Consider the following 15,073-nt stretch of genomic DNA (forward strand, 5'->3'; position numbering starts at 1 on the left):
AGACTATGTCATTGTCTAAAAGTGTATATCTATTGCATATAATTAACAGTTATACGAGTAATGTTAGTGATATAAATCATGCACATTTTTTGGATCTCTTGATGAGTCTCATATCAGTATAGAGTTTACATTACATACACGACAAGTGTGTGACTAGTGGTTACATTTTTTATTAAAAGATATACCATAAATTTCATTTGACCTACCTACCTCTTTTGTTGTAGATATTATTAAATATTTTATTGTATACGTATTGATGGGTGTGCAATGTGGGCATGTTAGATAGGTTGGACAACTAGTCAATATACCCTCAACCCGCACTTCACAATTTGTGCTAGGACTCGGGTTCGGGCTCGGGTTCAAATTCAAGCTCGGCTTGGATTCGAGTTTGGCCGAATAAAGAATTATTGAACTCAAATTAACTTTAAAAAAAATGTTATTGTGAAGAGCCAAAATACAAACAAAAAAAAAACTAGAAACTAATAATACTAGAAGCACCAAAAGTTTTATCAAATTTTAATTATTGAACCATTGAGTTTAGTCTAAATAATGAGAGTAGATGAAGTAATGAGTTAGAATTAGTATAAATCTAAGGTTTGATTTTTTCCAATATAACAAAAGAAATATATTTATCAAATAATATGAAAAATAACATAGACAAAATTTTACTTGTTAAACGGATAAAATAGTACCGAATCTTCTAAGATTCAAAATTTTGAAATGTTATTGGGTGCATGTAATATTATTAAAAATATATGTTGTAAATTCTACATGACTATAGATATTAGTTACAATCAATTTTGACCATAACAAAATGTTTGTGAAGATGGGATATGAAGTAAATTCATCTATATATATAATAAAAAAACTTACCTATATCGGTAATATATAAGTATATAACCAATTTTTATTTTTTTTTCAAGAGCAAGTCTTTTCTATTATAGTCTAATTAACACAGTGACTAATTTTTCAACGGGTCCCGTTTCATTTTCTTTTTTGGCCAACACGGTTTGTATTCGTACATAAAACGTGCTTCCTCAACCTTGGGAACATACGACTATGAGTGAGTCTATGAGCTCCTAAATTTCACAGCTACGGAGCTACCCAATCAAATCAAATCGGCGCGCAAGCAATCTCTCACCGTCCGATTACCGTCAAACGGGTTCAAATCTCGGGGCCTCAATCATCTTATCCTCTCGACACGTCCATATCCACAAACCCGGACCCGCTACAGATAGATAGAGAGAGGCAATTACTTGGCGTGTCTGAAGGTTGAATTTTGATGTTCCGACGTGTGTGACGTCTGTTGATGGCGACACGGATACTCTGGTGGTCCCTCACGTAGGGTAGTAGATGGTAGGGTACGGTATCATTTAAGCCAATGGAAAGTTGCCACGTATGCTTGAGGAAGGAAGAGGGCAAAGGCAAGAAATCAAAGATATTGATAAATATTTTTGGGTACATCATTTTGTGTCTTGTTAAGGTGACGTTGGCTCGGACATGACATCGACAGAGAAGTGAGTGGTCTGATCCTCTGACCCACTTACACTCTTACTACTTCACCAACCAAACAAACAATTATATCCACACCAAAATCATCGTTAAAAGTAACTACTAACTAGAGCTCTCGTTACTCTAATTCAGTCGTTAAATAATAGTTTCATCATCCTTTTTGGCTCTTTCTTCTACTCTCTTTTTGTTTTTTGTTCATGCTGTTTGATTTTGATTGGGTACCAATGAACCCACCAAACGTGTAAAGACGCAAACTTTGTGGTTATTGTAGGCTTTGTAGGCTGTAGCCAACTCTGCAATGACACAAATTTTATGTAAAACAGGCCAAGAATTGAAGGCCCCTCTTGTAACAAAACTTTAGGGTACGAATTACAGAGGGAAGTGTCAGAAACTCAGGACATGTTAATTTCAGTTTACAGAACACACTAGTTAGCTTAGCTAGTGTGCCTCACGTGCGATGGTGAGTGGGACCCTATATATCAAGGGTATCAACTCTGGTACCCCAACCCCCAAGCCTGTCTTTCATTCAAGAGAGAATAATGGGTACATTTTCAGACTATATTGTTGATTACATTTCTAACAAGAGGTGAAAGTATGAGACTCACTTACGATAATCATGTTGCATTTATATGGAGAGACACACAAAGAAAGAGAGTTATGGAGAGGTCCCTTTCTAAAGTGGGAGAGGGTTTCCCATTTACACAAAATCAATGTGGGACAAAATGTAGGCCTCTTTAGCTTGACCAATCATGGCACAAACAGTTTAGAAAGTGAAATTTCCATCTTAATTTCTGTTTTAGTAATCATTAGTTTTTAATTTAAGTCATTTATTAAAAATTCGAGGTTTTTTATATAAATTAGAAATAAAAAATTGCTAAAATAAGAAGAGGATGTAAATGAGGACAATTAGTATCTGTGTTCTAATGTCAAGAGGCTTTATGGTATTGTGTGCGCAAAACATAAACAAATTCATAATACTTATTGTACGTAGGTGTGAAAGATGTGTAAATTTACTAGGTAAGATAAACATATGATGTTATGGTAAAAATTATGGTGCCGACAAATATAACATAGAGACTTATTTTCATCATTGAATATGATAGATTCATTTTTTTTTTTCATTTTAGGATATAAAATTTTAACCATTCCATTTGTGTATGCGTTTTAAATATTCATTCAATTTGTGTATGCGTTTTAAATGTTCATACTAACAACGTGATTATATTTGTTTATGTTTGAAACTGAGAAAATAGATTAGTTTTAATATAAAGTAATTTGAGTTTTAATCATACCAACCATGACCATTCTACTAAAATGTTGTTCCCTTTATTAGTTTATTGACAGAGCACCATCATAAAATCAAGCTATCAGAAACTCCCATTAACCTTTTCACTTCTCTCTCGTTTTGATTTTCATTTAATTTTACAGATAGTGTAAACCTGCCCACACTGCCAGACGCAACAAACCCAACTACAAGGAAGCAAAAACAAACACTCACTCTCTCTCTCTCGTAGACCCAAAAGCTCAAAAGCCAGAAAGAGGTAAAAAAGTCAGAGTAACAGAGAGAGAGAGAGTAATGGGGGATACCTATGAGTATTACAAAAACACTAGCTGTTCATCTTCAGCTTCTGCTTCAGCTTCTGGGTCAGCTTCAGTTGCTCTACCTCATTCATCTACAGACGAAATCTCGCTTTTTCTGCAGCAGATTTTGGTCCGTTCGTCTTCTATGGCGTCGGTGGTGGCCCACACCGGGAAGGCCCCACAGTTCTTGTTCTCATCGTCTCCTTCTGTTGCTACTCTGCCCGATCATCTCAACCGTCAATGCCACTCCACTTTCGCCGGGGACGGGATCGCGGCCGTTGATTGTTCGCCAGCGCTTGTAGCGGCGAGTGCTCTGAATGTGTCGTCCTCTTCGGTCGGAGCGAGTGAGAATGAGACCGACGAGTACGATTGTGAAAGCGAGGTACTTAAAAGTTTTCAAAGTTTGGTTGTTCAATATTGAGGTCTGTTTGCTTGCTGAGAAATTGTAGGGAAAGTAGAGGAAAATTAGAGTATCGTAAACCTTTTCCCAAGTTTTTGAAGCATGTGGAATGCATCTACTTGCCTAGTTGAATATTTGGATGCTTTAAATTTTTTGCCTTTTTTCCTTTTTTCAGGTTCGTGGTCTGTTTGGTTGTTAAGAAAATGAAGGAAAGGAAATAAATTGTATTTTGACTGAAATAGGACTGTAAAAACAAAAAAGATTTTGACTGTGAATTATTAAAAATTTTGGTGGAAATAATTAAAATGTTTCTTTGTGTGTTGAATGTGAAGTTCAATATGTTGAGGAATTTTTAAACGTAGGAAGCGTTGGTAGATGATGTGGCGGCGAAGCCAGCGGGTGCTCGAGGTTCTTCAAAGAGAAGTAGAGCTGCAGAAGTTCATAATTTGTCTGAAAAGGTTGGCTTTCTTTGTAGTTTGAGAGCCTCTTTCGAAAATTATGTGATTGGAAATTTCCAATATTGCTTTTTCTTTTTCTTTTTTTCATGGCAAATCACATTGTTTGGGTTTGTTGGGCAGAGGAGGAGGAGTAGGATTAATGAGAAAATGAAGGCATTGCAAAATCTTATCCCAAATTCTAATAAGGTAAATATGCATACCAAGATGCTTGATTCCTTTGCTGCATGAGTCATTTTGGTTATTGACAGAAGCTATGTGTTTTCTTAATATGACAGACGGACAAGGCTTCGATGCTTGATGAAGTCATTGAGTACCTCAAGCAGCTTCAGCTCCAAGTACAGGTATGTGGCTTTCCTTTTTGCGGATACGGGTTCAGTGAAGCTTTAAGTACTCTCTATAGTCTCATACTCTCATGCATCATGTTTTTTCTAGTACTTCTTATGTTGAGTCCACACATTGCATTAGTCATCCACTGCAATAGTTGAGCAAAGAGAGTCACACTGTCACAAAGGTTTTTGCTGCTCTGCCTTTGCAATTGTTTCCAACAAATGTTGGTGATGAAAATAACCCCTTGGAGATAGCAATTGTAGTCAGTCTAAAACCAATTTCCAAGGTGATGCAGTCTGTTCTCGGATATATATTTAAGATCTAATATTTGGTCCTTTGCAATTACTTTTTAATGCCTGTATGAAATAGGTGATCATTTCATTGCTTTGCAATATTGAATGGACATCAGCTTGAAGAATCTCTTCTTATATTTTCTGCATGAAACTATGAAGCTTGGGGAATTTCTACGTCATATAAATTAGATAGACTGATGAATGCTTTTCATTGTGAAAAATGCCAAATGCACAGAGAGTCATAGTGTGAATGAAAATTGAAAGTTTGGTTTTTGATTGATTTACATTGTGATTTGCATTTCAGATGTTATCAATGAGAAATGGCATGAGTCTGCATCCTATGTGCCTACCTGGATCACTGCAACCTGTTCAACTCTCCCAGACGAGAATGGACTTTGGTGAGGAAACGAGGCCTCTGCATTTGAACATGGCAGGCACACTGCATATGAACCAGGAATCCTCAACACAAAATTTGTACAGTTTATCCGACCAATGCACTGCTGTAAACCAGCCATATGCACCAGACATGTCAAATGTAGTCCATTCAGAAACCGCATTTGGGTTGGAGTCATCAATTCTGACTCACTTGGGACCCTTTCAACTGTCAACCCCATCTAAGGTAAAATTATGGCCCTGTGAATAATGCATACGGAGTTGGGGAAATTATATTTAACATCTTTACATTATTGGCTTGTAAAGGAAATCTGCAGGCAGGACCTGTTGCAGCATCAACATGTTAATGTAAATCATTCGGAGACGAATCCTTTAGGTGGGTCTCTGATCCCACAATTTCCTTTTCCTATAATTCTACATGTTGGTCTAACTGACATGTATTTTGCTTGTTCAAAGAGTTTGAATTTGGAGCTACAGCTTCGTTTTCACTTCCCTTTAATACACAAGTATCTGATCTCAATGGTAGCGGACCTAGCGGTTCTGTGGGAACATGCATCGTAGGAAGAGACAGGCAGGAAGGCAGGCTTTTAAAGGCTATAGAACAAAATCTTCATATTGATAGGTAAGTGTATGTTGATGAATAAGATGTTTATCCTTTCTTCACATGGTGATGTGGACGCGGTACTTTTGTTATTTGTTTTGCATTTGACTAGAATGCGCACAGGAAGAAGGGTCCTAAACGATAACATCAAGACTGAAAGAAGGGGCATGTGATGCATGTAAAGCTTGGCTACTCTACCATTTTGAATTTGGTGTAGCTATAACTTGTGACAGCTTTTGTAATTCTTCAAATTGTTTAGAGCCTCAATTGCATGCTCGAATTATGAGCATGTCTAGAAGATGGCCTGCAATTGAGAAGAGTTTTCGAGTTTTTCTAGTTTCTACTTTGCTCTTCAATGCTTTGGCAAGGCTTGTTACTTAATAAGATAGAAATGGTAGAAAGTGGGGATGAAACATGTAAACTCTATGTTTCCCTTTTTTCTTTTGGTTCACTATATATGAATTATATGAAAGACTTGTCTATAATATCACGCTTTGTAATGCATCATAGGCCACACAACATCAACTTTGTCCAAAAACCAAAAGGCTACAACATCAAGATTGTGTAATACTTCATTGCTTGAGAGATCTGAGGATCCCAAGCCTGGTGCTTTGTCAAATATTTCATATGAATTTTGTGTTCTTGGTATCCTAACAAATAAAACTAAGATGCAATTGTTTATTGATTACTAAATTCGACTGAACAGTGACATTATATAGATGCTTCCCCCGTGACTGGGGCATGAGCAAATTTAAAACTAATTGGTGTCGTGTTCGTGCCGCCGCGTGCCTTGAACGAGGTGAACAGTTCAAAGAAACCAAAGAAAAGGAGAGGAAAACAAAGAAACCAATCCATGGTGGCAAGTTGCATGTTTCTTCCAAATTTGTGTTCCTACGGGTACAGAATGCTGATTTGGCTATTGGGAATGTGCATGTACCACTTTATCAAGGAGAAGTACACGAACGATAATTCAATATTTCAATGCTTTGGCGTTTATAGAATCTGCTGAAACATAGTCAAAAGGTGTTCCTTTTCCAATTTCACTTTCTTTGTTCTAGGCTTCTAGCGTGCAGGACTGGATAGAGTCATGCTAGAAAGACTTTTGACCTGAAATAATAAAAACTAAAAAAGTCATGCTAGACCTAGACAAGAATTAGGACGGAAAAAATTACAATTACTTATAATTTTCCTTATAATTATGATGAAAAAGGTGAAATATTAGATGGACACTACTTGGGTCACTCCTTGGGGGTACCCCAAGGTCACCCCTTCACCAAAATAGCAATTTCGGTAATGCCGGCGCATGATCGGAACCGTTCACTTTTTACATCACATATTATAGATCATCTCTGCAAAAAATCAACTCGATCGGAAATCGTTTAATTATATAACTGTTGTTGATTAAATAGAAAAAATTAACGGTTTGGCCAAAAAATCACTCTTTAATTGAAAACCATCAATTTTTTCTACTTAATTGACAACAGTTATATAATTAAACGATTTTTGATTGAGTTGATTTTTTGCAGAGATGATCTATAATAGGTGATCTAAAAAGTGAACGGTTCCGATCATGCGCCGGCATTACCGAAATTGTTATTTTCGGGGGGAGGGTGGACCTTGGGGTACCCCAAGGGGTGACCCAAGTATTTTCCATATTAGATTGCAAGATTTTAGTAATCTATTCAAACATTTTGACATTTGAATTTGAACCATAATCATTGAAATTTATTGGCGGTGGTGCATTTGGACGAGAAAGTTTGAAAGTATTAAATAATTTGAGAATGACATAATCTTAATAAATACAATTTAAAGTTATAAAATTAAAATTAAGGAAAGTGAGAATGGTGGTAATGATAACCGATGGTATGACCGTATGATGATGGTGACAGTGATTGTAGCAGTGGCGATAGCGATGGAAGCAGTGGTGATGGTGGAAGTATTATATTGGATGGATGGATTAAAGCAAATTAGATTGGATTTTCAGCTAATATATAAAAATAAAAATAAAAATCAAGAAAAAAGAACATAATAATGGTAATAATAATAAATGGTTGTCGTAAGTCGTAACTCGTAAGAAGCGGGGCTGTAAAAGACAATGAGGAACGACACGTGAGGGGACGGGGTTTCATGGCCAATCCAAAGCTGACCCACCAGCATTATATACAGTTAGATGCTCTGCGTTTCGAGCCATTTCTCTTCTTCTTCGTTTTTAACCGTCTCTCTCTCTCTCTCTCTCTCTCTCTCTCTCTCTCTCTCTCCCACTCCTTCGGCGCGTATTCACCAAGCGTTCCCGCTCCGCCTCTACTCATCATCGTGACGTCACACCTTCGCTTTCGATCATTCAAAAACTCTCACTCCCTCTGTTATTGGCCTAGAGAAGAAGAAGGGAAAACAAACCGAATATGGCGGCGAAATCGAACGGCCCGATTGGGGAGCAGCGTTCGGGTCGGGTCATCGACGGCCCCACCAATCCAATGGTTACGCCTCTGCTTACGGATCTCTACCAGTTCACCATGGCCTACGCTTACTGGAAAGCCAACAAACACAACGAACGAGCCGTGTCAGTATTCTTTTTCTACTTTCTCAGAATTCCAAACTTTCTCTGCAACCAAACAGAGCTTTATATAATTGTATTATTTGCTTCTAATAATAATTATTATTATATATGTATAAATTGTTTCAGGTTTGATTTGTATTTCCGTAAGAACCCCTTCGGTGGTGAATACACAGTCTTTGCTGGCTTAGAAGAATGCATCAAATTCATTGCCAATTTCAAATTGAAGGAAGACGAAATCGCTTTCGTCCGCGAAACTTTATCTTCTTCATGTGAGGTAAACACCAATCCATTATAACGCTACTACCAAACTGGTTCTCTCAATCTAGTACATACTGTAGTTTCAAAATGATTTTATTTTGCATTTGCATGTTTGTCAAATAATGGAATTATTGAATTCTAAGTGATAAACTGTAGGATGGATTCTATGAGTATCTAAGAGGAATTGACTGTTCTGAAGTTGAAGTCTTTGCCGTCGCAGAGGGTTCAGTTGCTTTTCCAAAGGTCCCCCTGATGAGAGTTGAAGGGCCAATTGCTGTAAGAACCATTCAACTAGTTCTTTATAAGAAATTATACTGCTTGATTAATAATTTATATTTGTTTTATTGTTTCAGGTCGTTCAGTTGCTAGAAACCCCATTCTTGAATCTTATTAATTTTCCATCATTAGTTGCTACAAATGCTGCAAGGCATCGTTTTGTTGCTGGAGAATCTAAAATGCTACTTGAGTTTGGGCTTCGACGAGCTCAGGTATCCAGCACGAGCTTAGGCTTTGACAAGCTCAGATTTTCACATTTGAATTCTTTGTTTTGAAGTTCTGAGCTGGGATTTTCTTCATAAGACAGAGGTCTTTGTTTTGATATTTAGGGACCTGATGGTGGAATAGGCGCATCAAAGTACTGCTACATGGGAGGATTTCATGCAACAAGGTAGTGTCTGTTGAAAACTAGCTGCCACATATTACCATTGTTATTTTCATAGTTCCTGTATTCTTGGAGATTGATTTATTTTTCCTAAAGCATTTAGTTCGTTTTATTATTTATACATCGTATAATTGCATTGCACAATTTTTTTTTTTATTGGACAACTGGACAAGTTTCATATGACTTAAACTTGTTTTTAATGGTAGTTTGGGTCCCTTGAGTTGAGACCAGTTTATTCCTTAACATTTTGTTAGATACGTCATTGGCCTTTTTGCTGTTCTGAGTAAACATTTGGAATTACTTATCTCCATATATTATGTTTTGACAGTAATGTTGCAGCTGGGAAATTATTTGGGATACCTCTTCGTGGAACGCATTCTCATGCCTTTGTCAGCTCTTTTTTGGTTTGTACTCTTGCAACCTTATTTGAGAGTTACAGATATAAACTTCAAATGTATAAAGACTTGGCATTTATTCTGCATATTGTCCCTGTGGGGGATGCCCTGGTGGTTAATCCACCCACTTCCACAAGCCGGGCTGGGATCAAGTCCCACCCATGCCCTTTAAAATTGTCCAGCAAGAAAAAGGAAAAAGGGATCTGCTCTGCATAGTGCATACAACCCCCTTATATGCTTTAAATAGCATTATAATTTTAGTGCTTTAAATAGGATTATATTTTTAGTGCATATCTATTATTATATTCTCAGAGGTATATTAGTAAATGTATTTTATAATTATCCGTATATTATAGTATTTCTTCTTTTTTGATACAGTTTTTTTATTCAATATGATTCTTTCATTGCAATGCTACTTCATTATTTTAATCTCATTGAAATTTGAGATAAAAATTCATGGCCATAATGCTGTTGAGTTCAATCTGATAAGGAAAATTATGAATATATCAGATTGAGTTTAGGGTTCAGTCTATGACATTGGAATATTAAATGCCTTGAGCATTAAATTAACTTCATTATTTTTGTTCCTCTGTTAACGAAGGCATTTTTTTTTTGTCTATTTGCAGAGCCCTGATGAGATTATAGATAAATCACTTCATAGCAGTGATAGACAGAGTACTTGTGAGGATTTTGTTAGCCTGGTTCAAAGTTGGTTAAGCAAGATTCAGGTGTTTTACTTTTGTCCTTTAGATAAAATTTGTACGCTTTTTGTTTTAAAGTTTTTCAATTGTCTGTTCTTTCCATTCTTCATCATGGATTATTATTTCTTACTCGTTACATTATAAAACTTTGTGCCATTTTAATGGCGCATATGTTCATAGCCATTCATTCTTAATTGGACTTCTAAACCATTTCCATGAGTTGGGATGTGATGTTCTATATTGTGTGTGTGTTTGGCATTTCTCACAAAATTTTGTAATCGCATGCTTGTGTTTGTTTTTTTACATATCTAATCTCAGAAAGTTCCTGTTTTACTTTCATAATAGGATCTAAGATTAGTTCAATCGAATGATGACAATACTTACCCATGTGTGCTTTGCAGTGGTCAAAATCATTAAACGGCTTTTTTGGTGAGACCAATCAAAGTGAGTTAGCAGCATTCACATCATACGCATTGGCATTCCCCGATAACTTTCTAGCTCTTGTAGACACATATGATGTAAGTAATAATGTTTAATGATGTGACTGAGGCCCACTTATATTTTTTATTGTCGTTGTAAGTAAATAGAACCTTTAACACCATGCCTTGCATTCATTTTACCAGGTTATGAGGAGTGGAGTCCCTAACTTTTGTGCAGTTGCTTTAGCACTCAATGATTTAGGGTATGTTCAAAAGGTTTTCTTGAGTCTCTACATTGATGAATTTTGCTCTCTTAATGTGAATATGATTGCTGAAAAATTTCTTCCAAATTTTAATATTTCCACGCTTTTTATTTTTATTTTTTTACAATTCCATTGAGTAGTGGTATTCACTTGATAATTTAAGTATTGTGCGAATTGGAGGGAGTTGTAAAATTAGGTTTTCTCTGTGAGTTCCAAAAAAACAACTATGGCAACCATCAATAAGGATGATAATGATGACTATGGATGATGACAAAGATGAGGATGATTATGAATGTCAACTTGAGTGATGGATATCAATTCATATTTCCGGTTATTAAAATTTTGTGCATTTGTTGTAAAATGTAAATACAGATCACTAGAAGTAGCAATGTAATACACATGTAGGGATAAAAAGCAGTACTTGGGATAATATATGTCTTTTTTAAGGGGTTAGAACCAATATTAAGTGCTCAAACATTAACGTCTTAGGCATGTAAAATATGTTCCATTCACTCTGAATCGTGCAGCTTATTTGTTGTCGGTGTTTTGGTTGCATCATTAAGTGAATTTGTCCTTTTAGAATTTAGTAATTGAATGACAATAGGCCATTTTCCACCATCTTTTGCAGGCTTATGCTAATAACTTGCTTCTTTAATAAGACATGTAGTTCTGGAGGTTACTGCTTAGATATAACATTGATGCATGCCTGATTGTGCATTGAAAATTACTGTTCTTCCAGAAAGTTGTCTCTACTCTAGGCACTACTTTCATGAACCTTGTCTTTCCAATTTTCTTTTTACCATTCCGATGTCGTATAAATTTGTGCTCTAATGTCTTCCACTTATATGCATACAGCTTGCAGAGTGTTGACTTCATTGATTTGATATTTGTAGGTAATCATATAAGTATGTTGTAGTTTCATTAATAGTTAGATGATGCTATTTCCAGGTATAAAGCAGCGGGCATTAGGTTGGACTCTGGTGACCTAGCATATTTGTCGTGTGAGGCTCGGAAGATTTTCCGCACTATTGAGAAAGAATTTGGAGTATCAGGATTTGGAAGGATGAATATTACTGCTAGTAATGATCTCAACGAGGAAACTTTGGATGCTTTAAACAAGCAGGTATTGATTTTTAACTTATGGGGCTTTAAAGTATATTTTCTAGCCATTGCCCACTTCCGTAGTTGCACTGAAACTTGAAATCACATCCAGAAACATCACAGGCTGGTACCTGTTTAACTCTACCCCCCCCCCCCCCCCCCCACCAAACACCCCTCTATCTCAACGTACATTTACTGGATGGTTTCTGTAGTACTAACTTTGAAGATAATTAACTTACTGATTTTACTATATAAAAGAAAATGGTGGGGAGTGTCATTTATATGATTATGTCTACAGTTCCTGCTACTTGCTTGGCTAATTATTTACTATGTAAATCAAAGCTATTACCCACAGTCACAAAGCAACACAAAATGAAATGTGGATGGCATCTTGAAAATGCAGATGATTCCTTTGCAATGAACATGGACAAATAGTGTTACGCATTATTTTTGTAATATCTTATACTGTCATTATACATCAACTTCCAAGTTGTTTATCTTTTAATGTTGGGATTTGTTGCCACAGGACGAAATACATCTTATTGGACCTAAATTTCTTAATTTAATTAGTCTATTTCGTGTGCAGGGTCATGAGGTTGATGCATATGGAATTGGAACCCATGTAGTTACTTGCTATGCTCAAGCTGCTTTAGGTTGTGTTTTCAAGCTTGTTGAAATAAATAATCAGCCTCGCATTAAACTTTCTGAAGATGTTTCAAAGGTTCGACCATACTGTCAATAAATTTCAATAAATTTCCAGTACCATTCACTTTTAGATTATAATTTTGTAATTATTATATTAGGTCTCCATCCCTTGTAAAAAGCGGTGTTACAGATTGTATGGGAAAGAAGGTTATCCCCTGGTAGACATAATGACAGGGGAAAATGAACCACCTCCAAAGGTATCTTGTTAACTTCAGCTCTGCATTAATTACACCACATATGTTCCCAAGATTCTTTAGTACTTAAATTTTTTCTTTCTCATTCATAAGTCCAAGGGTATACTGATGAGCACACTCAGACACATTTTGCACAATTTGGTTAGCAATTCCAAACCATGGGCATTGTTGTGGTCCCCATGCCCACTTCATAAATGGAATGACTTTTCCTGCATTGCATATTTTTTGTAACTTTACCTTCAAAATGGTGCTGTTTTAAGACAACCAAATTTTGTTTAGAAACTGATCGTTGGATCATGAATTAATGAGCTTTGATGGCTTGGATTTAAAGAATAGGAAATAAGAGGGGAAATTAAGAGGAGAGGATCCAAGTTCACACAGATAAATGAGAGAGTAATTTTTGCAGAACATTTAATGATGCATGCATTTTTGCTGTTTTCATATTGAAACTGCAATTTAAGAATAGAGTTTTGCATCTGTACTTGTTTATACCATCCATTTCGACTGTTGTGGCTAAAAGATTCAATTCTAAATATCCTAATTGCTTGTTATTTCAGCATGCTTATGTTGCTTGCTCTTTTGGATTCTATACAAGCAAAGAGCTGACTCCATGTGATAATTACTAGAACGATGGAGGCAGAAAGGTCTCATTTTGTTTATATTTCAACATACAGGTGGGAGAGCGAATCCTGTGTCGTCACCCTTTTAATGAATCAAAGAGAGCATATGTGGTGCCGCAGCGTGTTGAGGAACTTCTGAAATGTTTTTGGAGTGGGAGCGCAGGTAAACCTTCAGGATATGTTATAATCTTTGAAAAAAGAACAGTATCTAAACATATAGCGTTTGAGCACTCCCCTCCCACTTTTTTTTTTGTATTATTAGGTTGTTTTTCCCAAATTCGTTTATACTGGCCCTCTGCACATGTAGTGTGTGCAAGTGACTGAAAGCGCATTAAAAAATAATTAAAAAAGAAAAAGTCTGGTAAGTAGTTAGGATCGTAAATGGAGAGAGGACCATAGGGGGTGGGACATTTGTTTTACCATTTTAAACCCTCAGTTTTCTTAGAAAATAGTTATACATTTTTGTATAATAATTGATAGTCATGGTTTCTTGAGGAAAAACAAAAGTTTGACCAGAGTTCTTGCGAAAAGAGAGTTTCTTAATTAACATTAGAGATTAGTAGCCTCATGCTGTTGCCTTTTTATTTAGATTGGCACATCTAGTTCTGCTGTATGCAGCTCTTCAGTTAACGCTTGATATACTTGTTTGTTTGTGTGTAAATGTGAGCTTCTTATCACTGAAACTAAAATTATGCCTTGTTGTGCAAATAAGATAATAGATTCTCTATCGAGGTTTGATCTTACTTACATTATCTTTTAGACCATGAAAGGGTCGTGAGCATCTTGTTAGTTCCTTATCAATGTGTAAAAAAATGCCTAAACAATTCAATTCAATACTCTCTAGATAATGTCAATACTCAGGTTTTTGTTTATTGAAGGTGAAGTAAGAGAAGACCTGCCACCATTAAAGGACATCAGGGAGCGCTGCATCAAACAACTCGGGAAAATGCGTCCTGACCACATGAGGAGGCTAAATCCAACGCCGTACAAGGTACCAGTATATCTTTGCTTAAATTGTTTTAGTTTTTCAGTGATTGTATTTATAACTCTATTTTTATCAATGCTAAACAGGTTAGTGTGAGTGCAAAATTGTATGACTTCATTCATTTCTTATGGCTCAATGAGGCACCTGTTGGGGAGTTGCAGTGAGGGTGTGATAGCAAGGGTTACGTGAAGGAGTATACATTTTGCAGCGCAAGCAATGATTAAAGTTTTAGGAGCTTCTTTAAGTAGTCAAAAGCACATACACGCGTCAAAATACATAATTAGCTGAGTTGAGGAACGGTAGATCATTTTTCTTGTTTATAGAATGATTGTTGCTTCTAGAGAGATACATCCATTTCGAAGGAAATACGTTCTCTACTAATATATTTTAGGTTGATACTTATTTATGACCAAAACGATGTAGTTTTTGAATCTCGTCCCATCACCATTTGGGCAATGCATAAGTTTCAATTCATTCCGTGGTTGGCTTCTATTCCAGTCTATGTTTTCCCTGTTTTTCTGAGTTCTCAAATCCACCAATGCCACTGGAGCAAAGATTTATGGGCAGCCTCCTGCCCTTTTATTGCATAATGAGTCAACCCTTTTGTGGGATTTTAATTTATGTTTTCCCTTCCCAATTTTGACCAAGA

General features: G+C 36.2%; 2 protein-coding genes across 6 annotated transcripts in view; both read left to right on the forward strand.

Annotated features, from left to right (window-relative positions):
* Positions 1 to 2,970: 2,970 nt before the first annotated feature.
* ALC (basic helix-loop-helix (bHLH) DNA-binding superfamily protein) lies at positions 2,971 to 5,998 on the forward strand. Of its 3 annotated transcripts, none has more exons than XM_086244873.1 (8): positions 2,971 to 3,475; positions 3,856 to 3,951; positions 4,072 to 4,137; positions 4,227 to 4,292; positions 4,876 to 5,190; positions 5,271 to 5,340; positions 5,421 to 5,586; positions 5,678 to 5,998. In XM_086244873.1, exons 1-8 carry the CDS (start codon positions 3,089 to 3,091, stop codon positions 5,736 to 5,738), a joined length of 1,227 nt encoding a protein of 408 aa, XP_086100999.1. In that variant the 5' UTR covers positions 2,971 to 3,088; the 3' UTR covers positions 5,739 to 5,998. The 3 variants fall into 3 exon arrangements, with proteins under 3 accessions (XP_086100999.1, XP_086101000.1, XP_086100998.1); XM_086244872.1 differs by having other exon boundaries at positions 2,994 to 3,475; positions 5,689 to 5,998; XM_086244874.1 differs by having other exon boundaries at positions 5,421 to 5,998.
* Positions 5,999 to 7,775: 1,777 nt separating this feature from the next.
* NAPRT2 (nicotinate phosphoribosyltransferase 2) overlaps positions 7,776 to 15,073 on the forward strand; it is an 84,520-nt gene continuing 77,222 nt past the window's right edge. Inside the window, exons 1-15 of one of the 3 annotated variants that reach the window (XM_086243480.1) lie at positions 7,776 to 8,125; positions 8,249 to 8,396; positions 8,537 to 8,656; positions 8,734 to 8,868; positions 8,986 to 9,047; positions 9,370 to 9,445; positions 10,063 to 10,164; positions 10,539 to 10,655; positions 10,761 to 10,819; positions 11,768 to 11,942; positions 12,507 to 12,641; positions 12,724 to 12,822; positions 13,494 to 13,602; positions 14,318 to 14,430; positions 14,511 to 14,617. In XM_086243480.1, coding sequence (XP_086099606.1) covers positions 7,968 to 8,125; positions 8,249 to 8,396; positions 8,537 to 8,656; positions 8,734 to 8,868; positions 8,986 to 9,047; positions 9,370 to 9,445; positions 10,063 to 10,164; positions 10,539 to 10,655; positions 10,761 to 10,819; positions 11,768 to 11,942; positions 12,507 to 12,641; positions 12,724 to 12,822; positions 13,494 to 13,602; positions 14,318 to 14,430; positions 14,511 to 14,588 — 1,686 coding nt within the window. In that variant the 5' untranslated portion in view covers positions 7,776 to 7,967 and the 3' untranslated portion in view covers positions 14,589 to 14,617. Of the gene's footprint in view, positions 8,126 to 8,248; positions 8,397 to 8,536; positions 8,657 to 8,733; positions 8,869 to 8,985; positions 9,048 to 9,369; positions 9,446 to 10,062; positions 10,165 to 10,538; positions 10,656 to 10,760; positions 10,820 to 11,767; positions 11,943 to 12,506; positions 12,642 to 12,723; positions 12,823 to 13,376; positions 13,603 to 14,317; positions 14,431 to 14,510; positions 14,902 to 15,073 lie in introns of those variants that run through there. The other 2 variants (XM_086243478.1, XM_086243481.1) reach the window with 2 other exon arrangements.

This window comes from Dryas octopetala, chromosome 5, assembly GCF_963921425.1.
Source record: "Dryas octopetala chromosome 5, drDryOcto1.1, whole genome shotgun sequence".
In the NCBI taxonomy this organism is placed as follows: Eukaryota; Viridiplantae; Streptophyta; class Magnoliopsida; order Rosales; family Rosaceae; genus Dryas; species Dryas octopetala.